Source organism: Phytophthora sojae, assembly GCF_000149755.1.
Source record: "Phytophthora sojae unplaced genomic scaffold PHYSOscaffold_4, whole genome shotgun sequence".
Classification (NCBI taxonomy): Eukaryota; Oomycota; class Peronosporomycetes; order Peronosporales; family Peronosporaceae; genus Phytophthora; species Phytophthora sojae.
This window is the reverse complement of record NW_009258118.1, coordinates 4103234-4127317: the sequence shown is the minus strand read 5'-3', so window position 1 is coordinate 4127317 and position 24084 is coordinate 4103234. Positions and strand designations below refer to the sequence as shown.

The 24084-nt window shown below is 58.7% G+C and overlaps 9 protein-coding genes across 9 annotated transcripts; 6 read left to right on the top strand and 3 right to left on the bottom strand.

Moving 5' to 3' along the window:
- Window positions 1–264: 264 nt before the first annotated feature.
- Window positions 265–3933, top strand: PHYSODRAFT_255777 (hypothetical protein; the record flags this gene model as incomplete). Its single annotated transcript, XM_009528620.1, has 1 exon — window positions 265–3933. The coding sequence occupies one exon, from the start codon at window positions 265–267 to the stop codon at window positions 3931–3933; it is 3669 nt and encodes a 1222-aa protein (XP_009526915.1).
- A 185-nt stretch (window positions 3934–4118) lies between these two features.
- PHYSODRAFT_315035 (hypothetical protein) lies at window positions 4119–5147 on the bottom strand (the record flags this gene model as incomplete). The annotated part of the gene is made up of 1 exon (XM_009528619.1): window positions 4119–5147. The coding sequence occupies one exon, from the start codon at window positions 5145–5147 to the stop codon at window positions 4119–4121; it is 1029 nt and encodes a 342-aa protein (XP_009526914.1).
- A 769-nt stretch (window positions 5148–5916) lies between these two features.
- Window positions 5917–9431, top strand: PHYSODRAFT_285994 (hypothetical protein). Its single transcript, XM_009528618.1, has one exon. It carries the CDS (start codon window positions 6998–7000, stop codon window positions 8414–8416), a length of 1419 nt encoding a protein of 472 aa, XP_009526913.1. The 5' UTR covers window positions 5917–6997; the 3' UTR covers window positions 8417–9431.
- Window positions 9432–9928: 497 nt separating this feature from the next.
- PHYSODRAFT_315031 (hypothetical protein) lies at window positions 9929–11642 on the top strand (the record flags this gene model as incomplete). Its single annotated transcript, XM_009528617.1, has 2 exons — window positions 9929–11050; window positions 11079–11642. The coding sequence occupies 2 exons, from the start codon at window positions 9929–9931 to the stop codon at window positions 11640–11642; spliced, it is 1686 nt and encodes a 561-aa protein (XP_009526912.1).
- Window positions 11643–11834: 192 nt separating this feature from the next.
- Window positions 11835–15587, top strand: PHYSODRAFT_461147 (hypothetical protein; the record flags this gene model as incomplete). The annotated part of the gene is made up of 3 exons (XM_009528616.1): window positions 11835–13641; window positions 13729–14897; window positions 14949–15587. Coding segments are annotated over 3 exons (3615 nt in total), but the record flags the coding sequence as incomplete, so codon positions are not given.
- A 199-nt stretch (window positions 15588–15786) lies between these two features.
- On the bottom strand, window positions 15787–16605 carry PHYSODRAFT_501649 (hypothetical protein; the record flags this gene model as incomplete). The annotated part of the gene is made up of 4 exons (XM_009528615.1): window positions 15787–15954; window positions 16028–16107; window positions 16169–16367; window positions 16453–16605. The coding sequence occupies 4 exons, from the start codon at window positions 16603–16605 to the stop codon at window positions 15787–15789; spliced, it is 600 nt and encodes a 199-aa protein (XP_009526910.1).
- A 1687-nt stretch (window positions 16606–18292) lies between these two features.
- On the top strand, window positions 18293–19284 carry PHYSODRAFT_346260 (hypothetical protein; the record flags this gene model as incomplete). The annotated part of the gene is made up of 4 exons (XM_009528614.1): window positions 18293–18722; window positions 18838–18965; window positions 19040–19152; window positions 19223–19284. The coding sequence occupies exons 1-4, from the start codon at window positions 18297–18299 to the stop codon at window positions 19282–19284; spliced, it is 729 nt and encodes a 242-aa protein (XP_009526909.1). The 5' UTR covers window positions 18293–18296.
- Window positions 19285–20773: 1489 nt separating this feature from the next.
- Window positions 20774–22006, top strand: PHYSODRAFT_503267 (hypothetical protein; the record flags this gene model as incomplete). Its single annotated transcript, XM_009528613.1, has 1 exon — window positions 20774–22006. The coding sequence occupies one exon, from the start codon at window positions 20774–20776 to the stop codon at window positions 22004–22006; it is 1233 nt and encodes a 410-aa protein (XP_009526908.1).
- Window positions 22007–22244: 238 nt separating this feature from the next.
- On the bottom strand, window positions 22245–23699 carry PHYSODRAFT_545326 (hypothetical protein; the record flags this gene model as incomplete). The annotated part of the gene is made up of 2 exons (XM_009528612.1): window positions 22245–23465; window positions 23565–23699. The coding sequence occupies 2 exons, from the start codon at window positions 23697–23699 to the stop codon at window positions 22359–22361; spliced, it is 1242 nt and encodes a 413-aa protein (XP_009526907.1). The 3' UTR covers window positions 22245–22358.
- Window positions 23700–24084: the final 385 nt, after the last annotated feature.

The following is a 24084-nucleotide window of genomic DNA, read 5'->3' as shown; positions in this document are numbered from 1 at the left end:
TAAATCGATGAACGACAAGGGCACACGTATGGCGTAGCCAACGACCAAGGTTGCCACTCGTAGTACAAACTCGTAACTTACATTAGCCCGCATCAAGTGCAATGGAATGTTGCTAGGTAGGAAGTTGAAGTAATTAATTGCCGTTTTGAATTCAGTATCGGATCATAAATTGAAATCAATTAATTGTTATTACACAAGGGGCAAAAGTCTCCAGTAGCAGCTCCCGATCCGGGACGAGGCACGTCGCCGTCTCTCTCGGCCGCCATGCCGCCCCCGTCGCCCGCCCGAGACGAGCGGAAAGAGCAGCTCTTGGCCTGGCAGCAGCAGCGCCAAGCCGCGCGAGCGAGTCCCGCCAGGGCCGAGCAGTGCAGACGCAGCAGCTCGCAGGCGTCACTCGCGTCGCCGGAGCGCAAGACGCCCACAGCCAAGAGCACGACCGCCACGTACACGGAGCAATTCCTGCGGCGCAGACGCAGTGAGCAGCTGATGGCAGACGCCGTGACCAACGGACTCCAGAGTCCAAAGGCCAACGGCAGCCGACGGACGGACCGCAGACGCAGCAGCAGCGCGGACGCTGCAATGGAGCGACTCAATGGGCCGAAGCCGCAGCAAGAGGAGCTGGAGCCGCGCGAGAACGGACATCAGGCCACCGCCGTTGAGGAGGAGGATCCGGCAGTTGAGAAGCCGTCACAGAAAACAATTGACCTGGTTGAGGACGCTGCGGAATCTGGGAGGGGGATCGCAGCGGTGAATGGTGGTAGTTTCGGAAATACTGCGCAAGACGAGAAAGCAGCTGTGAAGGTGACATCGATGGCGAAGAAGCGAAAGGCTCCGTGCAGTAGATCCGCGGTCGCGCTGGCTGTGGTTGCTGGAGTGGTGACAGTCTCGGTGGCGGGAGGAATCGCGGTTTGTCGGATGTACCCGTCGTCGCCTGCAGCGATTACGATTGAATTGGCGGCGGAAAGAGCGAAGAAGGTGCTCTATCCCCTGCTCGTTGCGCTCCAGAACGAAATGGGTCCGTACGCGAAGGGATTGAGTGAAGGAGTACGAGCCGAGTGGCTGGCGCTGCTGGATAGTGCGAGGTTGGAGAAGGCGGCACGTGCTGCTCAGATACTCGTGAGCGAGAACCTGGGGAGCGTGCGAGGCTCCCAAGCTTTGAGGCTAACGGCCTCGCTTTTGACCACGCTGCTTCAGTATGCACGTGTTCAGCTACAGCGAGCTGCATTGCGCTTGGCGGATGCCCTGGAAATGCTGACGAGATGGGTGCAAACACACTTGAAGTCTGCGTTTGAGTTGATGAACTCGGACTCGGGCGCGAGAGACGAGCAAGTCGAGCGTGTTCGAACAGCACTGAAACAAGGTGCAGAGGTGGCGAGGTCAAGTTTGAGCGACGTTTTTGAGTGGATAGGATTGGGCCCGAGTGTGAGTGATGTGAGTCTGCCTAGCGAGGAATTGTCTGAAACTCTGCAGATGCACCAGATCGCAATTCAGAACATCGCAAGTGGGCTAAAAGTGCACGAGTCTCGGGCATTACAGGACGTACAGCGCCTCGAGAAACGACGCGTTGCTATCATATCTGCCGCCAACTCGATCATTGCAGACACCCGAGCAATAGCACTGGAAAGTGTTCTCGACGTGAAGATGGCTGCTGTCGAGTTTATTGACAATCGAGTAAGGGAACTAGCAGAACAATGCGCCAAGTCGATTGAGCAAGAGATTGAGGACTACGAGCACGCGTCACGTGAAGCTGACGAATGGAACGGTGTTGATGCGCTGGCCGAGATCGCAGCGGATATTCAGGCGCAGGTGGAAGCGGCGCTTAGGTTGAAACGGGAATTATTGGAGCGCGCGTTGGCTACGGACGAAGAGCCGACGGATGCAGCGAAAGCTCCCGTGGATGATCAGTTACCGAGTGAAGATGATAGTGAGGAGCAGTACTTCAAAGATGCCGAACTCGTGGGAAAAGAGCTTCCTGCTGAGATTCCAGCATCCACGGTGTTTGAAGACGGCAGCTCGGATGCTGACACAGCCGATAGTGAACAAGTCGCCGAAGAAGAGACGCCGGTGGTCCCTCAACCGATTGAGAAGGATCAAGTGACGGACGAGGATAAAGAAACAGCCGAGTACGTGCCCACTGTGGATGTTTTGGATAGCGTTTCCACCAGCGAGGAGCAGGTGCAGATTTCCGCTGAGCTAGTCGAACCAGACCTGCTGTCGGTACAACGCACTGAAACCCAAGTGGTGGAAGGCGCCAGCATATCCGAGAGGGTGACGGATGGTGATCACGACGTCCAGGTTGTTGCTGAGCTTATTGAGGACAACGTTGCAGCAGTTGAAGTCGAGTTGACGGAGCAAGGGGAGATAACCCATGGAAAATTGAAGCATGCTGCTATCGCTGAAGTGGTGGTGGAGGTGGAGGACATTGTTCTGGACGTGAAGCAGACGCAAGTGAACACGATCGACTTTGTTGAGGCAGAAAACGTATCTGAAGCGGTCTCTTCCCAGCAAGACGAGCTGCAGATCGAAGCGCACGTGACTGTCCCGATTGACGGTGCTATGGCGGAGCTTGTGGTCGAGTTAGAGAGTGCCGCGGGTGAAAGCACCGAGCGATTGGAGGTGAATCGGCTTCAGCCTGACATCAGGACGCGAATTGGTGTCCTGCCAAGAGCCAATGTACCCGAGGAAAAGCACACCGAGGACACATACTCGAGTGACTTGAAGCAAGTTGGCACGGAGGTTGAAAAAGAATTGATGGCAGACAACAATGGTGTGGATGTAACTATTGAGCTAGAGGTCTCTGAAGTCGCGCAAGAGCTAAAGACGGCTGCTGAAGAAGCGGACTTAGTTGCCGCGCAGGTAGAACGCACTATCGCAGAATCTGCAAGTGAGCTTACAAATGGCATTGAGACACAGCTGGAGGATACGAACGCGCAGCGGCAAGAAGTGGAGGCCATCGAAGCAGTTGCTGCTACGGTGGGCAAAGTAGAAAGCTTGGCAACGGAGCGCGTTGTCGTGGCGAAGGAAATTGAAGAGCTGGAGCAGCTGGAGCAAGTTATACTGCAGGAGGAAGGCGAGCGCGTTCGCGTCGAAGAGGAGTTGCGTGCTATTGCAGAGGAGGAAGAGGTGTGGCTGCAAAGTGAGCAGTCTGCTGCTGAAGGTTTGGCCTCCACTGATGATTTAGCGCGTGAAGACTCAAGTACTGCGGCAGTTGATGTCACGAAGACTGCCGATGTGGACGCTGACAAGCAAAGTAGCGTCGAAATCCCAGCGGTCGAGCTGCCCGGGCCTACGTTGGCACAGATCAGTTTACTGTCAGTAGCGTTCTTGGCGCTCGCAGTATTGGCAGCATATTTATTAGCTCGTCGCCGCAAGCGTGGTCTGTTTGCTCGTGCGTCACGCCGGCGTAGACGGTGGCAACGACTCGCTGACTCTGACGCTGAAGAAGTGGTCTTGTTGCCCGACGACAGCTCAGACGATGAAGAAGAGGCAGATATTACCATTATGAAGTCAAGCGTGGAAGTGGTCGAGCTCACGTCTAGCGTCAATGAGGGCCATCAAGAGGTGGAAGAAGAGAAGAAGGAGGCCCCCGAGGACGGCGGAGTCGCTGCGTCGGATTCGACGTCGAAGACTGTTGTCGTGAAGCGCTTTCAGGCGGCGACGATCCACGCGAAGGACCATTCTGCCACGTCGCTGACGGAAACATCGGTCGCGGTTGCAGCGTCCGCGTCGAGTGATGATGGCGACACTGCCATTCCGTTTGCAGACTCGCCCCCAGACGGTGATGGCAACCGATCCACAGCGTCTGTCAGCACGCCGCCACCGAGTAGCAAAGCTTCAGCATCGGTCAGCACGCCGCCGGGTGGCTCCCCAGAGGGGACACCCGATACATCTGAGCGCGCTCGACGTCGACTACGACGCGAACGCCGCTCGTAGAACACACCACCACCTAGACAAGAAGAGTAGCCGAAGAGCACGTACAAAAGAAGACAAGAAAGACGAACGCGTCGAACAGGACGCCTTAGTGGGCCCCATCCTCTATGAGGTAAAGCAAGCACGCGTTGATACAGCTTCATATTCGCTTCTCCTTCTACATATACAAACGACAGTAGCGATGCCGATCACGCACTGGACACTGCGTCGAGGTCTCGGTATCCGCTGTGCTCCGGCAGCGACTGCCGAGGGGAGTCGGAGTTGTCCGTATCCACTGGCCGCTTGACCACCAACTTGTAGCCTGGGCGGATCTCGCCGCGGTATCCCTTCGGGAAGTAGGCGCGGTTGTACTCGCGCATTTCGTCGTACGTCATGCCGTAGCGCCGCGCGAGCTCCTCGGGGGTGTCGCCGGGCTTGACCACGTGGATCTGCTTGGTGAGCTTCACCTCGGCGATGTTGCGTCGACTGGCCGCCTGCTGCGCCGCCAGGAGGTCGGGCACGATTACCCGTTCGCCTGGCACGAGCTCGGCGCGCTGGCCCACGGGGTAGCGGCCGCGGTTGATCTGCAGGAAGTGCGAGTACGGGATGCTGTACGCCTTGCAGATGGACTCGAAGGTGTCCGAGGGCGCGACCAGGTGCGTCTTGTACCGCGCAAAGGCGGCCGACGTGCCCGTGTACGTGGCCTCCGCATCGCGCTGCGCGTTGAGCGCCGAGGCCTTGGCGTCTGCGTCCGCGCCGAGCGCGGGGTCGTCCCGCTCCATCTCGCCCGTGTTCATGAGGCGCACGTGCAGCAGCTGGCCGGGGCACAGCAGGCTGCGCTCGCCCGTGGGGAAGTAGCGGCGGTTGTCCTGGCGCAGGATCTCCTCCGTCGTGTTGTAGAGCGCCGCGATGCCGCGCAGCGTCTCGCCCGCGCGCACGAGGTGCATCTGTCCCCAGCCGTTGTCGATGCACTCGGGCGGCGGCGGCAGCGACACGGCGCGCGCCTCCTCCACGATGAGCTGCTGGCCCGGGTAGAGCTTGACGTGCCGCTTCTTGCGGCCCAGCAGCGGGTTGAGCGCCAGCAGCACCGCCTCCGTCGTCTGCGTCTTGAGCGCGATGCCGGCCAGCGTGTCGCCCTCCTGCACGTTGTAGCGGAAGGGCGACGGCGTGGGCGGCGGCGGCGCCAGGTCGTCGCGCGAGCTGCTGGCGCTGGTGCTCGAGCTCACGGTGCCGTACATGTCGGCGGATCTAATGGGGTTTGACTGGCAAAAATCGGAATGTCGGCATCTTTGCTACCGGCAGTGTAGCGAAATGACGGCGCCATAACCAGAAAGCATAGTGAAATCAAGATACTTTATTCCGGTGCAGGGGTTTTAGGTCGAGCAGCACGGGTCCACGCTGCCCTTGAGCTCGTCGGCGTCCGTGTCCTTGAAGATGGCGAAGCCCAGGCCGACGCCGACGATGACGGCCACGAACATGAGTGTCTCGTACGTCATGATCACCAGCATGACCCAGTAGCCGAGGCACAGGTGCACCATGTACATGGCCGCCAGCACCAGCTTGCACCAGAACGGCAGCCGCCGGACCAGCGTGAGCTTGGGGGCGGCCGGCACGCGGCCGGTCTTGGGCACAAACGAGTCGCTAGAGCCATGGCCATCGCTCGCGCTGCTGACCTGCGGGGTGGCCAGCGACATATAGTCAGCCTGGCTGGACACGATTCCGTGGTCGCGGTACAGCCGCTTCTCCACGAGCTCGCGCAGCTCGCCGAAGCCCTCAAGCGACATGGCCAGCAGCACCACGCCCAGGAAGCCGAAGGCGTACTTGACCCCGGACGACAGCACCCAGGGCTGGAAGAGCAGCAGCAGGCACGTGGCGTCGCCGCCGATGGCCAGCTGGAAGCCGTTGAACATGACGGAGCCCGTGGGGCTGTCGGCCGCGCCGGCGTAGCAGAAGTCGTCGGACGAGGTCTGCGCCGCCACGTACTTGGTCGGATTGTCGAACACGAGCTGCGCGTGCTCCTCCGAGCATGTGTAGATCTTCTGTGCGCCCTTGGAGATCCACGGCACGGCGTGCGTGAGCTGGTCGTAGCCCTTGCCGCACACGGGGCACTTGATGTCGGTCGCGTCCTGGTAGATCTCGTCCGTGGTGATGTCGGCCTCCTCGGGGGAGCCCAGGTTGGCCGCCTGTCCGTCGAAACACCCAACACAACGTCAGATAATGGCACCATGGAGGGATAGATAGATATTATTCATGCAGGCACGCACCGGGTCGTTCTGCAGCGAGTCGATGTGGCCGGCCATCTCGCACGCGTAGACGTACTGGTCGCCGAGGATGGTGGCGTTGATGTTGGCCTTGACGTCCATGTTGCACAGCGGGCACGTCGTCTTGCGCAGGTTTTGGCCGGCGTCCGCGCCCAGCAGCAGCAGCGCCGTCAGCACCAGCACCAGCAGCGACTGAGCTCCCATGGTGAGAGAAATGGTAAAAATGAGGCTGGGACCCGAAATATGCGTCCAGAGCCGGGATTTAGCCACGCCCGAACCAGATGCCGGGCTGAGCGCAGAGGATCAAGTGCGGTGGTGTTCGATGGAAGCGCTGGCAGCTAGCTACTCTGCTTCCTAGCGAATACTATCCTATACGCTGCAGCTCGATGGCAGCGACGGAAATGAACGGCGGGCCTTGCACTGCAGGAAGCGTGAGCCGCCATCAGCTGCGTCGGTGCAACACGGAACGCCGCCCTCTCTCATGCAATTATCGAATGCGTCCTGTTGATGTGGTGGACTCTTGCTCACCAACGAGTTCACTCTGCTTCATGGTGCTCATGCTCTTCACTATGGCCGCCAGCACCTTCGGTTGCTGGTATTACAGCGGGTGTATGGGGCTTCCGACATGCATCCATCGCCGCATTCCGCGCTCAGATTTCACGGAGTCATTTTGGATGGGCTTCAAATTCGCGGCTTCTAGTCCGGATATCTAGGAATTTGTATGGAACACTTGCCGCCCGTCTCTGCAATCATCAAATTTACGCAGTACAGACTACAGATTGCCCGCAGGCTCAGCTCAGTCTTCATCTCGCCACCTTCCAGCCGGGATGCCCCTGCGAGCGCGTCTTTCCGCCGCCGCCGCGCTGCTGCTGGCGGCGGCGACGGCATCGACGGCCAGCGCGCACCTGCACCACAACCACCACCACGAGCTGCACCAGCTGCACGACATGCACGCGATGCAGGCGCACCGCGACCTGGCGGCGTCGGGCGCGAGCACCACCGACTACACGTGCCCCGTGTGCGGGATGAGCACGCTTGGCAGCGGCTACAACAACGAGAACTACGTGACCTTGCAGCACGGCCAGACGATCTTCTCCTGCGGCATGGCGGCGCGCGCCTTCGACGCGTACGACTTCGACGTGACGGACACGGCGTACCTGGCCGCCAACATGGCCGAGTTCATCGTCAACCAGACGGACGCCAGCACGTTCGCCAAGTGCGAGAGCACGTGCACCGAGTGCGCGGACGGCCTCAGCGACCCCGTGTCGGGGGACGCCGTCACCACCGACAACTTCGTCTACGTGTGTCTGAACAACGGCCAGAAGATCTACTTCGCGTCGCAGGACAACAAGAACACGTACCTGGCCAGCGTCAACTCGGAGCCGCGCTACTTGGTGGACAGCGTCATCTGCTCGGGGGCCACGTGCTCCGACGCCACCAACATCACGACGCTCAGCCCCGCGGCCCAGAGCTTCGTGGCTGACTACTCCTCCGCGAGTGCCAGCGACACCCCTTCAACGTCGTCGAGCAGCACTGCCACCGAGTCGGACTCGTCCTCGACCAGCTCGGGCTTCTGCACGGGACAGGGGTCTGTCATGTTCAACGGCTTCCAGTCGTCCATCCACGGCTCGTGCGTCATGCTGCTCTTCCAGCCCTGGGTGCTCAACAGCGGCCTCAAGTACGCGTTCGGCTTCATCGGGTGCTTCCTCATCGCGCTGCTAAATGAATCGCTGGTCAAGGGGCGTGAGGTGGTGCGCCAGCGGCTGCTGGTGGCACGCAAGCTCCGGCCGCAAGACAAGATCCACAAGATGCAGTGCAAGCTGACGCTCGCTGTTCTGTACATGATTCAGATGACCATTGCGTACTTTGCCATGCTTGTAGTCATGACGTATGAGACCGGTCTGTTTGTGGCGCTGATCTGCGGCTTTGGTGCCGGTTTCCTGCTCTTCAAGAACCTCGACCAGGACATCACGGAGGAGCGCGGATCGTGGCGCTTCACCGACCCGTCCACCGTTCGGATCCAAGTCCAGGGCATGTCGTGCATGAAGAACTGCGGGACGACGGTGGAGAACGCGCTCAAGAACACGCCTGGCGTGACCGATGTAGTGGTGGAGTTTGACGAGCGGGCCGCGTACATCTCCGGCTCGGCGCCGTACAGCGACCTGGTGGCCGCTATCGAAGCTGTCGGCTTCACGGCCGAGGTGAGCAACCAGACCGGACGCAACAGCGCCTCCCCTCGCGCGTAAGGACATTATGCATTAGTATTCCCCCTACAACCTCGCTGCTCATAAGAAAACGGCACAATTCTCACGGTTCGGTTGAATGTTTTGTTTGAACACATTGGCTGTAGTGAATGCCGCAAGGACGTTTGAGGACATCCTGCATAGGGTCTGGACAGGTAAGGAATCCTGACAAAGGATGACGGCAAAGGCTGGCCTGCGAAGTAATTTACGCCAAGTACTGCTGGCCATCGGCTGGCAGAAGTAAGGCAAGGAGGAATCCTTGCACACAATTTTGATCTCGATATCGTACGTCTTGAAAAATATTCGGTCCATGCGGGATGCAACTCGAAGATGTTGTCGCCGTAATTGTTGACAGCACCTCAACAACGCAACAAATTGTCGTCACTCCACTCCACCGCGACCGCCACGTTCACTGCTTGGTGAACGGCTCCTGGAAAGTCTCGAGTAGTTGCCGAACCTTCTTGGCGCCCACACCTGGGCAGAGCGACAATTCCTCCATGGAGGCGTTCATCAGCCCCTTCACCGTCCCAAACGTAGACAGCAGCGTCACCACGTCAGTCTTGTTCACCGACCGGATCGACGTGAGCACGTCGTTGGCCTTGGGCAAGAACTCGGCCTCGACTTTCTCCTTGATAATAGTCGCCGACTTGTTCTCATAGGCTTTGAATGTCTCCAGATACCGCGCAGCCTCCAGCCAGCTCCACGCGAGTACAAGAGTGAAATCGCTCAACAGAGCAACGCGGTTGATCTCGCGCAGTGCCACTTCATTGTCATCCACGTCCACGAAGCACAAGACAAGTTTGGTCTTGTAGCGCGTGGGGTCGTCCTTCCGCACGTTCTGCACTCGCTCGTCCAGGTACGTATTGTGCAGCAGGTGGTACCGCACACTCAAGAACAACACACAGCACGATCCATTCTCACCCATGACGTAGTCCGGGATCAGTCCGTCGCGGAACTCGAGCCCCACGTTGCGCACGGACTTGAGCATCGGGTTGCCCTTCTGTCTCCGATTCACATAGACGGTAGCCGCTGCGTCTCTCACAGGAGGTTTGTCCCCCTGCGGCTTCTCTGGAGGTGGAGCGGCGTACGAAGACGTTTTCCTCAGCTGAGCGAAGGCCTCACTGAACGTCAAAGAGGACGGCGCGGATCCGTCCTCACGCGGCAGGTAGCGAGGAGCCGCGTCGTCGGCGCTTCCAGCTACTGGAGGGAGCGTCCGCGAGTCTAAGATGCTTGGGACGCTCACATCAGATGATGCAGGTGCTGAAGAAGACTGTGAAGACGCTGCGGCCTCGACTGCGTTGCTGCTTGCGCTGCCGCCGTCGCCACTAGCAGGAGGTGCAGCTTGGTCTTCCATCGTGGTCAACCTTTGCAGCTATTGATGACCTGCCATTGGTCAAAATGAGACAGTGTTAAATAAGCGCTGTGATTGGTCAATATAAAATATTCGTTTGCACAGGGGTTCATCACGGTACCGTCTCACCCAGGTAATCGTGCAACGACGTTGCAATTGGCAAGATGCCGGCCACAGCGGAGGAGATCCTGCGCCCCAGCGGCGCAACGCTGAGCGCTTCGTACTCGCAGCTCTCGGATCTGCACGGAGACACGCACATGACGCCGGAGCGGCCGCCGTTCTCCTGGGGCAAGTTCTGGTCCTTCGTGGGGCCCGGCTGGCTCATGAGCATGGCCTACCTGGATCCGGGCAACCTCGAGGCGGACCTGCAGAGCGGCGCCTACTCGCGCACGTTCTGGAGCACGGTGCTGGGCGGGCTGTATCAAGTACTAGCGGCCAGACTCGGCTCCTGCACGGGGCGTCATCTGGCCGAGCTCTGTCGAGCCGAGTACCCGCGCGTCGTGACCTACGCCGTGTGGATCATGATGGGGCTGGTGATCATCGGCTGCGACATCCAAGAGGTGCTGGGCACCGCCATCGCTCTGCAAATTCTGTTTGGTCTACCGCTGTGGATTGGCTGCCTGGTCACTGCCTTGGACACGTTCACCTTCCTCGCGATCGACCGACGCGGCGACAACAAGAGCAACCGCCTCCTCGAGACCTTCTTCATGGGCCTCATCGGCATCATGTGCGCGTGCTTCTTCGTCGACTTCACAGTGAGTAAACCGAGCGGCATCGAGATCGCTAAGGGCATCGCGATCCCGCGCATCGACAACCAGAACGTGATGCAAGCCGTCGGCATGCTCGGCTCCATCATCATGCCACACAACGTGTACCTGCACTCTGCACTGGTGCAGTCTCGCAGCGTCCGCTCTCGTCGTGGGGTGGGTGCTGGCCCCGTCAAAGAGGCCAACTTCTACTTCGGACTGGAGGCGGTCTTGGCGCTGTTCGTGAGCTTCCTTATCAACATGTTTGTGATCTCAGCGTTCGCCAGCACCTTCTACAGCCAGCAGTGTGACGCGTTGGGTGCCGATGTCACCACCGATGTCTACGATGCGGGCATTCAAACTGCGTGCATCCCGTCTGCGGCTGCGTTAGTCTCAGGAAACTCCATCTATAGTGCAACAACTGGGCTGACCTGCGCCAATGAGAGCGGAGCAGTGGCAGCGTCTTGCACGCAGTGCTACACAACAAAGCACGTCGCCGGATACTGTCAGCAGGTTGGACTGAAAGAAGCAGGGGCGGCCGTGAGCAGCTCGCTCGGCCACTGCCAAGATCATCTGGGCGGTTGGATTAGTCGCTTCCGGTCAAGCATCAACCATGACGGGGACGTACGCCGGCCAGTTCGTGATGGAAGGCTTCCTGGATCTCCGCATCGTCGCCTGGAAGAGAGTGGCAATCACGCGCACGATGGCGCTCGGTCCCGCATTGGTTGTCGCGCTGCTGACCGAGTATGACGGCTTCCACAGCGACATCGTGAGCGAGATGATCAACGTCATGCAGAGCGTGCAGCTCCCGTTCGCGCTGGTGCCTCTGCTCACGTTCACGACCAACAAGCGGCTCATGGGGCAGCCGTTCGTCTACAGTCGTTGGGTCGTTCTCGCACTAGTCGTCGGTACGCTCGCGCTCTTCGGGGTCAACTACGCCCTGGTCTTCCGGACGCTGCAGCAGAGCTTCGACCTGTCGTCCAAGGGCTGGACAGTCGTGGCTGTGGTGGCGACTTTCTACGGCGCGTTGGTGCTGTACCTCATGTCGTTCCCGTTCATATCCTGGTACAAGTCGCGGCGTGAAAACGAAGTCTCGCTCGCGAATCTACAGTCAGGCCGCCTGCTTCCCTAGATAGAGACACTTTTCGCGCCACGTCTCAGACGTTGAAGACCAACGGCGCCCACTCTCATTGGTCAGCTTAAACTTGTAAATCAAATGTGCGTGGTCAATATCTGTCAGCTCCTGTAAATTACACATGTAGCCATAACGAATCGCGGCTGCGGAAGTCTCCGCACTCTTGAGTCTGCCGCACTTGACGTCTCGATGGGGGAAGACACCGCTGCGCTTCACGTGGCGGCCGCGTCGCCGCCCGCCAGCGGCGTCCTGTCGCCGCGCAACGAGTTCTTCGTGTCGCAGCGCGCCGCCACCGACTTCGAGCTGAGCCGCCTGGACACGCTGTCGCTGGAGGAGCAGGAGATCCTGGCCAACATCCAGGAGCTGCAGCTGCAGCTCATGCAGCTGCGCGCCGAGGAGGAGGAGGACAGCGACGACGACTCGGCGGACAAGGCGACGGGCGCGGGCGGCAGCAACCAGCTCATCGTCGTGTCCAACAACCTGCCGGTGCTGCTGGAGCGGCAGCCGCAGACCGGGCGCTGGAAGGCCACCAAGACCACGGGCGGCCTGGACAAACTCATGTGTCTGACGGGCGTGAGGGCCGAGATGAACTTCCTGTGGGTGGGCTGGGTGGGCCAGCACATCCCCAAGAGCGAGCACGAGGCGGTGCGGCGCTTGCTGCTGCAGCACAACTGCCTGCCGGTCTTTTTGTCGTCGGAGGTGGCGTCCAGACACACGGGCTTCTCGTCCGAAGTGCTGTGGTCGCTGTTCCACTATGTATCGGAGCCCGTGCCGTTCACGTTCAATGCCGGAGGCAACTCGAGCTTCCACTCGACCAAGAGATTCAACAAGCAAGACTGGAGAGCCTACGAGTCCGCCAACGAGAGCTTCGCTGATGCTATCGCTGAGATTTACAATGAAGGAGACTCCGTGTGGGTGCACGACTACCATCTCATGCTGCTGCCATCCCTGCTGCGCCAGCGCATCCCGCCGTGTCGAATTGGTTGGTTCCTGCACACGCCGTTCCCAGCTTCGGACGTATATTGTCGTCTACCGGTGCGATCACAGCTGCTAACGGGCGTCCTGCAGGCGGACCTTGTCGGCTTCCAGACCTTCGACTACGAACGCCACTTTCTGTCAACCTGTCATCGACTGCTTGGAGTGGAGTGCTCGCACAAGGGTGTCCGTAGCTCCTTTGCAGACCGAGACCACTTCACGTCGATTGGCGTGTTTCCCATTGGAATCAGCTTGGAGCCTTTCGCCCGCGCAGCGTCCAGTATGCCAACCCTGAACCGGGTAAATGAACTACACGATAAATTCGGTGGCAAGCGTATCATTCTGGGGATCGACCGACTCGACAATATCAAAGGAATCCCACACAAGATGCTAGCGATGGAAATGTTGCTGGACCGGTTTCCAGAGTGGCAGCATAACGTCGTGCTAGTACAGATTGGAATATCGTCACGCTCAGGCGTGGTCGACAGCAAGTCCACCGGGGCAAGCAGTGCAGGTGATAACGGCCGCAGGTCGAGTGCCAGCAGTACGAGTGGAGACAACGCCAACATCCTACCCCGATCTTCGTCGTATCCGATTGTTGGACCAGGAAGCTCCACTGGCAGTGACAGTCCTATCAAGGGGCTGTCAGAGTCACCGCCTACTGCTGCCAGTCCTATTGCAACCGGCAAAGGAAATGCTGGATACGACGCGTGCCACCAACTCGAAATGAGCTCGCACAGCTATCACAATATCGTAACTCAAGTTAACCAGATCGTCGGGCGTATCAACGGGATTTTCGGAACTCTGGACTACGCGCCGATTCACTTTATTCAGCAACAAGTGACGCCCCATGAGGAGCTGTGCGCGCTATACGATTTGGCAGATGTGTGTCTGGTGACGTCGACTCGCGATGGAATGAACCTGGTGTCGCACGAGTTTATTGTCTGCCAGCAGCATTTCATGCGCAACAAGGATGAACGGAAGAAGGCTGCCCGCGCGGCCGCCAGGGGATTTAGCGGCAGTAGTATCAAGCGCGATAGCACGCCAGTTCCTGCCCCTACGTTTGGAGCTGCAAAGGGCCCCGACAACGTGGAAATCACGACGGGAGAAAGCTCGACGAGAAGTGGAGTGTTGTCACCGATTTCATCTCCCCGACAGTCTTCGGCTTCGGTTTTGACAGAATGGGAAGGAGAAGACGGCGGACCGGGCGTATTGGTTGTGAGCGAGTTTGCTGGCTGTTCCCAGTCGTTGAGTGGCGCTATCGTTATTAACCCGTGGAACACGGAAGACGTGGCTCTGAGTATTCATCAAGCTTTGAGTATGTGCCGCACCGAGCGCGAAATCCGCCAGCAGAAACTGTATCGATATGTGTCGTCCAACACGGCATCAACCTGGGGCGAAGAGTTTTTGGAAGAGCTTGGTGAGGCTGTAGAGAAAAACCGCAAGACATCAACGCAGTTGCCGAAGCTTGACAAGAAAGCCATCGTTCAAGCGTACCGCAGTGCACAGAATCGCGTTATCATTCTCGACTACGACCGGACCCTGACACCGCAGCACTCGCTCCTCCCACTTGCGGCTGTGGGGCCCAATTTCAAGTCGCTTCTCGATGCGCTCAGCGCCGACGAGCGCAACACAGTATTTATTGTCAGCGGCCGTGAACGCAAATTCCTCGAGACGTGGCTGAATGGTGTGCGCGTTGGTGTCGCCGCCGAGGACGGGTTCTTCTATCGCATGAATTTGAGTAACACACGGGAGCAGTGGAAGACCATGAGCAAATTCCAGTACGACGTGGCAACAGCTCGGTCGGGAGGAAGTACAGCCGCAACTATGGCTGGAGTGGGAAGTGTCAGCGGTGCCAGTCTGGATGCCTCTTACTCGAGCGATGCCCACAGCATGATGCACATGAGTATGGGCAGTCTACCGACGTATCCGCATCACACTTCCGCGCCAGACTCGACAGACACTGGAGAGAATACGCCGGTCACTGGTGGGAGCATTGCTCCTACTGACGACTCGTTCGGTGGCGATGACATGTCGTGGAAGGACTTAGTGCTACCCACAATGCTCATGTTTACGGACCGAACCCCTGGAAGTTACATTGAAGACAAGGAAAGCTCGCTGACGTGGCACTATGGAGATGCTGATCCACATTTTGGAAGTTGGCAGGCGAAGGACTTGCAGATCATCCTTGAGCGGCAGCTCATCGGTACGGCACTGGAAGTGTATCAAGGGCACATGTCTGTCAGCGTGGAGCACGAAGGGTGCACGAAAACTCGTGTACTCGAGGGCATTCTCAAGCATTTGTCTCTCCCTGAACAGATATCCAAGAAAAGCGACCTGGAAGTCGATTTTGTCTTGTGCGTGTGCGACGACGTGACAGACGATCAAATGTTCCAGACGTTGAACGCGTTGGTGACCGAGTCGAACGAGCGTCACGATGAGAGAAAGAGGAAGGAGGAAGAACAAGCAGCTAACGAGCGCATTCGCCGGAACTCTATCGCCTTGGGCAAGCCTGTACCTCCGCAGCTGCACGCGCAGCCAGTGCCATCTGCTGCTCACGTTTCGAAGGCAAAGCCCCGCATGCCGCGTCCGAGAGGCGGAAGTGGTGTCACTGATGAGCTGGAGCCAACTATCAAGATCAGGAAGAAGCGTCTTCAGAATGAACAGTTGATCGGGGCGGCAGCAGCAGCGGTGCGAGGACACGAAGACTATTCCACCGACGATGACGAAGAGTTAATCGCGGGTGATTACGTGGATGATGACAACAAGGTGGCGTTTAGCCGCTTGCAGAAGGTGCCTGTGCGACTGGCAGAAGACGTCTCGATCTTTGCTGTCGTCGTGGGCCCAGACGTCCAACATAGCGGAGGTCGCCATGCCTGGTCGTTCGCGGTGGACTCGCTGGCTGACGTACGCAAGGTGCTTAAGGATTTTGTTGATGAAAGTCGCAAGGTGGGAACTGGACCAGGCACCGCAACCGCCGAAACAACGGCTCCAGCACCAGTTCCAGGTGGAGGGGATGCCAATGTCAGCTCCCCGGTGCCACCTTAAGACACAACCAGGAAGATCCGGAAGTAGTTCAATGACTCCATAGCTCGTACGAACGTGCTCGCACAAAAAGTATTGGGTAACTATGAATGGAACGCGTTTGTCCTGCAATGCATGTAGGCTACAGCAGATCGTAGAAGAAGTCCAGTCCTTGTCCTAGCTCCCAGATCGCTACGCCCACACCACGCTCCTTGTACAGCTTCAATCGGTCTTGCAGGAACTGCAGACAAGGGAAGAAGACTACATGGTGGCTGCCCGTGTCTTGTGCTGTGTACACGTGTTGGCATTCCTGAGAGAAGACAGCATTCAGGCGTGTAAGTAAGCGTCACGTATCACAAACTACCAGGCATTCTGCCACGTACATGCGCCGTGGAATCCCATCGAATCTTGGAGACATCGTTGTCTTTCAGTGACTGGATGTAGGTGCTTCCCGTGATCGCATCTGTATGACAGCCGTTAGTACGTCACTCACCTTGCTTTTCTCTAGCTCAACAAGCGCTCACCTCCATTGTCGTAGCCGTAGAATGGGAGTCCCAGCAGAATCCTCTGTCGCTCCATCGGAGACATTTTCTCCAGCGTCTTCTTCAGCCACGGGTACGGCGCATTTGGCCCTGGAGCACTAAAGTCGTACGCATTCATGGAAAAGCGGTGCACCAACGGTGCCAATTCAGCGAAAAGCTCGTGCGTCACAGGTAACTCGCCCTACAGAATCAACCAGCACAGCTCGCCCGTCAGCTAAAACGGAACCTCCACCCGACGATACTATCACCAACAACTCGGCGCTTACCTCGTTCGTGCTTCTGGACAGCACAAGAATCAGCAGCTTGTCTGCTGCTCGGAAGGCCCGACCCATTTGCTGCAGCATGTCCAACGTCCCTGCCGTGACTGGGATCTCGAACACCATTCCATCGAAGTCGTGCTCGTTGGTCAACGCCAGCATCTTCTCAATTATCACAGGGACGTCTTCCGAGCTGAGGCGGTTGCGCTCGTAGACGACGCGAGGCACCACCGCAGGGCCCTCTTGCTGCTGTTCCTGTCCCCCCACTCCGTACTTGACGTCCTTCACCCACTGACTGTCGATGTCGTGTGTGCCCGTGATGATCGGCACGTGGTCGGAGTCTTCGCGCAGCTGCAGCCACACGGGCGAGATGTACGTGAACTTGGAGCGGAACTGCTTGGCCCAGTCGTAGCCCTTATTGTTCCACGGCGTCACGTAGCCCAGCGTCTCGCCTCGGAACTGCTTCTTCACGTCGGTCGCAGCGCGCGCGTGCTCCTGCAGGATGAGCTGGGGCTTAAGCTTGGGCGTCACGAGGCCTCGCTCCCAGACGGAGGGGACGCCCCCGTTTCCGTCCTCCGCCTCGGCCGCACACTCCTGGCCGTCGCACTGCACCTCCACCAGGTCGTCGCGCTTGATGAAGTCCAGCTGCAGCAGAGCACAAGAGAGTTAGCGTGGATCAGGAAGGTATTAGCTTGACAAATCGGTTTTCGGTGCGTACGTTGCTGGACACGAAGTCGAAGTCGTCGTCGTCGTCTTCCTCCACTTCGTCCTCCTCGTCGTTATTGCTCCAGGCGTAGGCGCCGCGCTCCATCGCCAGCAGCAGCGTCAGGAAGCACGCGGCCAACGCCGCCAGCAGCGCAGGCTTCATGGTGCTGTGCTGAAAGTATCCGAATTCTGATTGGCGAATTGGTTTGGACAGGGTATTACTCATTGAGTAAGTCAGACAGTTTAGTATTACTTACTAGTATACTGATCGAGTAATTTAGTACTCATTGAGTAAGACCTGGAAGTTGAAGTGGCTGAGTCAGCATTACATTTGAGACCAGGCATGGACCCTTGCACCAGCGCTCGTGTGTCTGCAGATTCATCGGGGTGGGTATCCACGCACGTGCGTCGTCATCTCTGGACCGATACCGTCGATTGTCAATGACGTGAAAATGGTTTTGATTCGCGCGCTGGCCACTACAGGAACACCATACAGGCTGACAAAACTAAAGTGATTTACTTTCGCTAATGGGGCGGCGAAGACCGTACAGGCTGACAAAACTAAAGTGATTTATTTTCGCTAATGGGGCGGCGAAAGAAGCCAAGTCGATAGTGGATCGGCATGGCGGGCTGCCTAACTCTGTTAACCTCTTTTCCTCACTAAGTTATTTGGTCGACCAAAGTCTTAGGCGGGAAGTACTTTGCGCGAAAACCGCAGAGTGCCAGCGGCGTCAGTGCGCTTTGGCTAAGTCCGTAGAGCGTTTGGTGTGCTGGAGTACTTTGCGCGAAAACCGCTAAGTGCCAGTGGTGTCGGGGGGTCTTCGGCTAAGTCCGCACCATTCTACTTCGAGTCCTTTGAGGGATACAGCATCGCGCACGTAAGAGAGGATGACCGCGCGCGTGGCAATGGCTCCGCAGCTCTCGGTATCCAGTCAATGGCCTATAGCAGCGAAGGCTCGTCGAGGTCCCAGTCAGAAACCGTTGTCGCTGGCCTCCAAATCCAGCTCCTTCTCTCATCTCAGCACGATTCCTGCTCCCTACAGTCACGTTTGGTGCCACGTAACACCGCGTGGGCACGAATGGGTCGTCGCACGGTGGACGCTCGTTGAGCGAGGTGAGTTCATTCTGTATTTTGATCCGAGATACACATGAAGGTGGAGCTGCAGACGGACTCACCTCAAGAGTGTCGGGCGTTGCCGGCGCGTAGCATTGGCAGCTACCACGACGGTGAGTCGTCTTGTCGACTGTTCTACGTCGATCCTGAGGGTACAGCCTCTGAGAAGCAAGCGGAGGGTGTCGAAGCCAGCAACCAAGACGAGGACAATATTGTCCGCGAGCTAGCGCTTGGCGCCATGATCCGATTCCGGAAACGACTGAGCAACTCAAGATTGACGCGGAACTCTGAAGGAGCTTTGTCCGAGACTCGCATCACCGGAGAGTTTTCGATCATGTCGACTGGAGTGCTTCCTTGCACTGCGCACGAACTCACCCACGTACTGTCGCCGGATAACACGGACCGCTGGAACGCCAGTATGGTCGAGCTGTTTGGACACGACTACAGCTACGGCGTGAAGGTGCGATCACTTGCTATGGGCAGTGGTGAAGAGACACACCTATCGATCAAGATCATCCACTTCAGAAGTCTATCACACACGACTCCATTTCCTAGCCTTGCACTCGGCGGACAAGCTTCGCGACCACGCGGTCCAGCGCCTGCAGAAGCTTGGCTCGTTGATAACCAAAGCCGGCGACCTCGCCCTGCGCCGACGCCTTGGCACGCAGCAACTCGTGGATCCCCCTCGCCCTGACTCGGAGCGGTCGCGATCGAGTATTACTCGGTCTTTTACGTCACTGTCGGCTTCCACCTCCGCGTCGGCACCGGTGGTAAGAGGGGAGAGCAGCCTGGACGTGAAAGCCTGCGCAAGTTGCGAGGATCCACTCACCAGCCTTTTGAGAAGAAAGCGGTTCTGTCGAGTCTGTGGCAGACTCGTGTGCGGCTCATGCGTATCGACCCACGAAGCAGAATATCGCATTGGCCTTGTGATTCGCATCGCCGTGTGCTCGCCCTGCATAGAGCGTATGCGACGCGAGGCGTTTGCGCTCGATAGCTACGTCGACTGCCAAGATTTATCGTAATCGTAATATGTAAGCCCCATAAAAAGCATATGAATATACATTCATATTCAACACGCCCTGCACGTGCTGAAGTCTGCAACCCTGATAAGAAGCATCTATAATACAGGTATGAGCTTTCGACTACCAAATGGTAACTAGAGAACTGCAGCAACTGGTCTCGCTTGTGGCCCCTAGCGAAACCAGTTGCTGCAGATTTCCACCACCAAGACTGCGACCTACAGACGATGGCCGCAAGCGACGACTCGCTTCCGCCGTCGTAGGCCAATTCAGACCGGAAGGAGTCAGGCGGCTTCAACTGAGTTTGGATGTCGCTTGCCGGTGCTCCACTCAAGGACAAGGTACCTGTACTGGCCCCGAGGGACGGATTTCAAGCACCGGGATACGCATCCTTCCTTCAGAAGATATCGACATCAACGCTGTCAACAAGGCGTTGTAGAAGATGGCGCAACCTTGAGCAAATCGCACCAGCCCTCACCGCACAAACAGCAGAGCACCCGAAAATCCAAAAACAATCCGCGCGGATGCCAACTGCAGTTTACATGTATTTTTTAATAGGCATGAAGAGTTCCTCAACATGAACGGCGGCATCGCCAAGTTGGCGCCACCTTCCTTCGCTGCAGACGCTTTCGCGGCAGTCGTTGACTGTGTGGTGATGTCTTGAATTTGGTTGATGTGAAGCCGATCTATTGCGACGTAAGCCTTCAGTTGTCCTGTTCCCCCGTCCCTGCTCGGCATGTGCTGGGCCTGTGAGCCACAGGCTGTGGCTCGAGTGCACGCGATGCCGCGTGGGCGGACCTTGCTGCACCGAGCAGATGCTATTCGTTCACGCCGGTCACCAGTCGCAGCGAGTGTCCACTTTTGCCGCGAACTCGGCGGGATTCTCTCGGGGCTGGTGATGTAGGGGAGCCGGCCGGCCATTGATCGCACACACTGCAAGGTTGACGCCGAGTCCACCTCCAAAGCTCTCTACGCGCTCATTTCCCAGTCTTCAGCAAAGGATGCACTCGACTTGACTCGAACGGGAAACACACAACACCTGTACATTACATGTATCAACCGAGTGAGGAAGGACACCTTGGGACACCACGCGCGAGTCGACGAAACCATTTTGAAAATCAGCTTGCCACAGTGTCGAGACCGCTGGACGGATCTCCTTCGCGCCGCGCACACATCGTTAACTGGTCCCTCGAGTGCAGGCTTCCGCGTTGAAGCAGGCTTCCGCGTTGAAGCCCGCCACAAGACGCCGCTGAACCTTCTTGCAGCCCCCCCCCGTTCTCTGCGCTTGAATATCACATCTGCACCAGACAGAGCCCGGCCTCAAGTGTGTAACACGGCTGGGGTGCATGTTGCCCCGCTCCTGGGCTTTGCCAACCAGAAGGACCAGCCAGTCTCGAATCCGCTGCCCGCCGCGCACACGTCAACTCTCGAGCCCCCACCTACAGCCATGGCGCGCGACTTCGGCAGCAGCTCGGGCATCTCTTCGCGCAGCATGATCACGTCCACGTGCTCGGACGAGAGCAGCAGCAACTTCCTCAACTCCTCGGGCCGCTTCACGGCGCAGACCACGCCGTCGCCGCATACGCAGTCGTTCTTGAGCTCCAGTGGCCGCTCCACCACCTTCTCCACGGCCAGCTCCGTGGAGCAGAAGGACGAGGACGACGCGCTGCTGGCGCTCGCGAGGCGCGCGCGCGCCAAGCTCGAGCACGCGCGCACGACGTTCGCGACCGGCGGCTGGAAGGAGCGCAAGGACGGCCAGGGCGTGCGCGTCTTCGAGCGCCGATCCAAACACGGCGTGTATGACGTATCGGCGACCACGGCGCTGCCTTACAGTGCCAACGAGATCCTCGAGGTGCTCTCGAGCCACAACAGCGACGACTTCAACGCCACCATGGTGGTGCTGGCGGGCGACGCCTTCTCGTACGCGGTGACGCTGCGCGAGGTGCCCATGACAAAGCTCTCCGCCCACCTCAGCACCAAGCGCATGCAGTTCTCGGGCTCCATCCCGCTGGTCTCCAGCACCAAGACCATCGAGTTCTTGGACTACGTCGAGCTCGACTACAAAACGCGCACCGCCGTGCGCACCTTCCAGACGCTCACGCGCGATCGCACGGGTCGACTCGTTGTCGGAGGCAGTGTGCTGGCCGGATACCTGCTGCGCGAGCAGCCGGCGTCGCACCAGACGTCGGTGTTTTACTTCGGGACACATGCCATGTGCCCCGACGAGATGAAGGCCAAGGGCATCGTCAAGGCCAAGCTCAAGGCCGCCACCGCGCGCGAGACGTCCACCTACGCCCTGTTGAAGCTGGCCAAGCTGATCCCCAAGATCGGCGAGATCGCTCTGCGGAGGCGACTGGGCTCCGAGGACTGCGTCGACCCCTCCGAGCAGGTCGGCGACGGGAGCTGCTCCGGTTGCGGCAAGCTAGTCAAGGACTCGCTGCTGCGCAAGAAGCACGTGTGCTACATCTGCGGCCACGACACGTGCGCCGCGTGCTCCAAGTCGCAAGACATCGAGGGCCTTATCGGAGTCATCGAGCGCCTGCGCGTCTGCTGCATGTGCATCTCGGCCGCGCGGCATCGAGCGTTCGACAGTGAGCCGCTCGAGGACGGACCGGTGTACCTGATCCGCCCCAGCATCGTCAGCGGCTTGAGCACCACGTCGACGAGCCGCACAGCGCTGAGTACACCGTCCAATGTGCGGACGCACGCTCTGTACGCAAGATAAGATAGGATGGCACGCGAAGCTAGCTGGCTAGACCATTGAGAGACGTAGGAATCCCCCGACTATTATCTATCTAATATCAACCGAGTCATAGACAACTTCAACCACTGCATTCGTCAATGTGTAGACCACCATTACCATTATCTGGCGAAACGCATTGCATAGGACTTGAATGTTCGTACAAGTACAGCATCAAATGACCGCAGCAGTTCCCAGTAAACGTTTAGAACATCAGAACTCGGATGAAGTTCAGCAAAATGTGATTTAGAGGTGGTCGCACCAGTTCGTTCCTGGCGCTTACTAGCGAGCTATCATTGTACTGGGGACAAGTTAAACGAGGAGCTTCGATCGCTCCTTACTCAGCGGTGGGGACGTGTACCCATACGAGCGTGATGGCCACGAGCGCGTAGGCGGTGAGCAGCATGGAGCCCTCCAGCCAGTTGGACTTGCCGTCCGCGATGATGGCGTACACGATGATGATCGACATGAGGTAGATGAGGATCTCGAACTGGGGGAACGCCAGCGACATGGCCTGATCCATGAACCAGCCAGAGAGCACGACCACGGGCACCACGAAGAGCGAGACCTGCGTGGCCGAGCCCACTGCGACGCCCATGGCCAGCTCCATCTTGTTGTTCAGCGCGACCTTGACGGCCGTCACGTGCTCCACGGCGTTGCCCACGACGGGCAACAGGATGATGCCGATGAACGACTTGCTCAGGTGCATCTCTGTGGCGAAGCCGTCGATGGAACCAACGAGGAACTCGGAGAACATGGACACCAGCAGGGTCGCGCCGAGCAGCACGGCGGCGCTGGCACGCTTGGACAGCGCCACGGCCTCCTCCGGGTTCTCCTGCTCGTCCTCGAAGAAGTCAGCGTGCGTCTTGAGCTGGAAGAAGAGCAGCTGGATGTACATGAAGAGCAGGAAGGCGGCGGCGATGCGCGAGAGCGTGAGCGTGTTGGCCATGCGGTTCTCCTCCGACTCGTGGTCCGAGAAGTAGAAGATGTAGCTGGGCAGCAGCATGGCGAAGCTCGCGAGCATGAGCAGCGACGAGTTGGCGCTGGCGCCCACGGCGTTGAACGAGCTCTCCTTGTTGCGCACGCCGCCGGCGATGAAGGCGCAGCCCAGCACGAGCAGCAGGTTGGACAGCACGGAGCCGATAAGCGAGCTCTGCACCACGTTGATCTGGCCCGCCTTGAGCGCGAAGATGGCGACAATCACCTCCACGGCGTTGCCGAACGTGGCGTTCACGAGCCCGCCGATGGTTTCGCCCGTGTGGAAGGCCAGCGACTCGGTGGCCTCGCCCAGCAGGTTGGCCAGCGGGATCATGACGATGAAGTTGAAGACGAAGACCCAGAGGTCGCTCCAGCCGCCGAGCGACGCCCAGACGGCCAGCGGCGCCGCGAGCAGCATGAGGTTGAGCGGCTGGTCCTTGAGCATGTGGTAGATGGCCTGCGCGTCCTCCTTGACCGTGGGCGGCGGCGCCGGCGCCTCGTTCACGTCGTTGTCGGCGCTGCTGAGCCCCGAGGAGGCCCCGAGCTGGTAGCTGGCGCTGCTCACGTAGCCGTTGCTGCCGCTGTGGCCGTGGCCGTGCAGCAGCGACGCGTGCTCGCTCGGGTACTTGCGCGGCCGCCCGCCCTCGGCGTCGTACGTGCGCGAGCGGCGGATGGAGGCCAGGGCCTGCGCGGTGTGCATCTTGTACTTGTTGTGGTGCTGCGGGGGGTGGCGGATGCTTCTGGGCTCGAGCTGGTTTGGTTGTGGGACGTGGGGGCCGCTACCTCCGGCTGCGCTCTTGAGACTGTAGATCTGCGGCGTGCTTGCTCGAATGGGGGCGGACGCCGAATACACTAGCGCCCAGTATGCTCCGTGGTTCCGCCTTGAAGTGGTTGCTTGATGCGACACAAGCAGAAGTGGGATCAGCAGTCAAGAGCGCGCGGGCTATGTGCGTTTTGCCGCGCGCTGATTGGCTGGAATGATTCGAGCAAAGGTAACGGACATCGTGCGATCGTCAGCCGATAAAATCCATCCGTGCAGGCTGCACCTGCAACCTGCTGAGGCGGAGTGAGTGAGGTGTTGTTGA

Bases quoted from the DNA above. Each gene is read 5' to 3' on its own strand.
- PHYSODRAFT_285994 (XM_009528618.1), top strand. From the start codon at position 6,998: ATGCCCCTGCGAGCGCGTCTTTCCGCCGCCGCCGCGCTGCTGCTGGCG.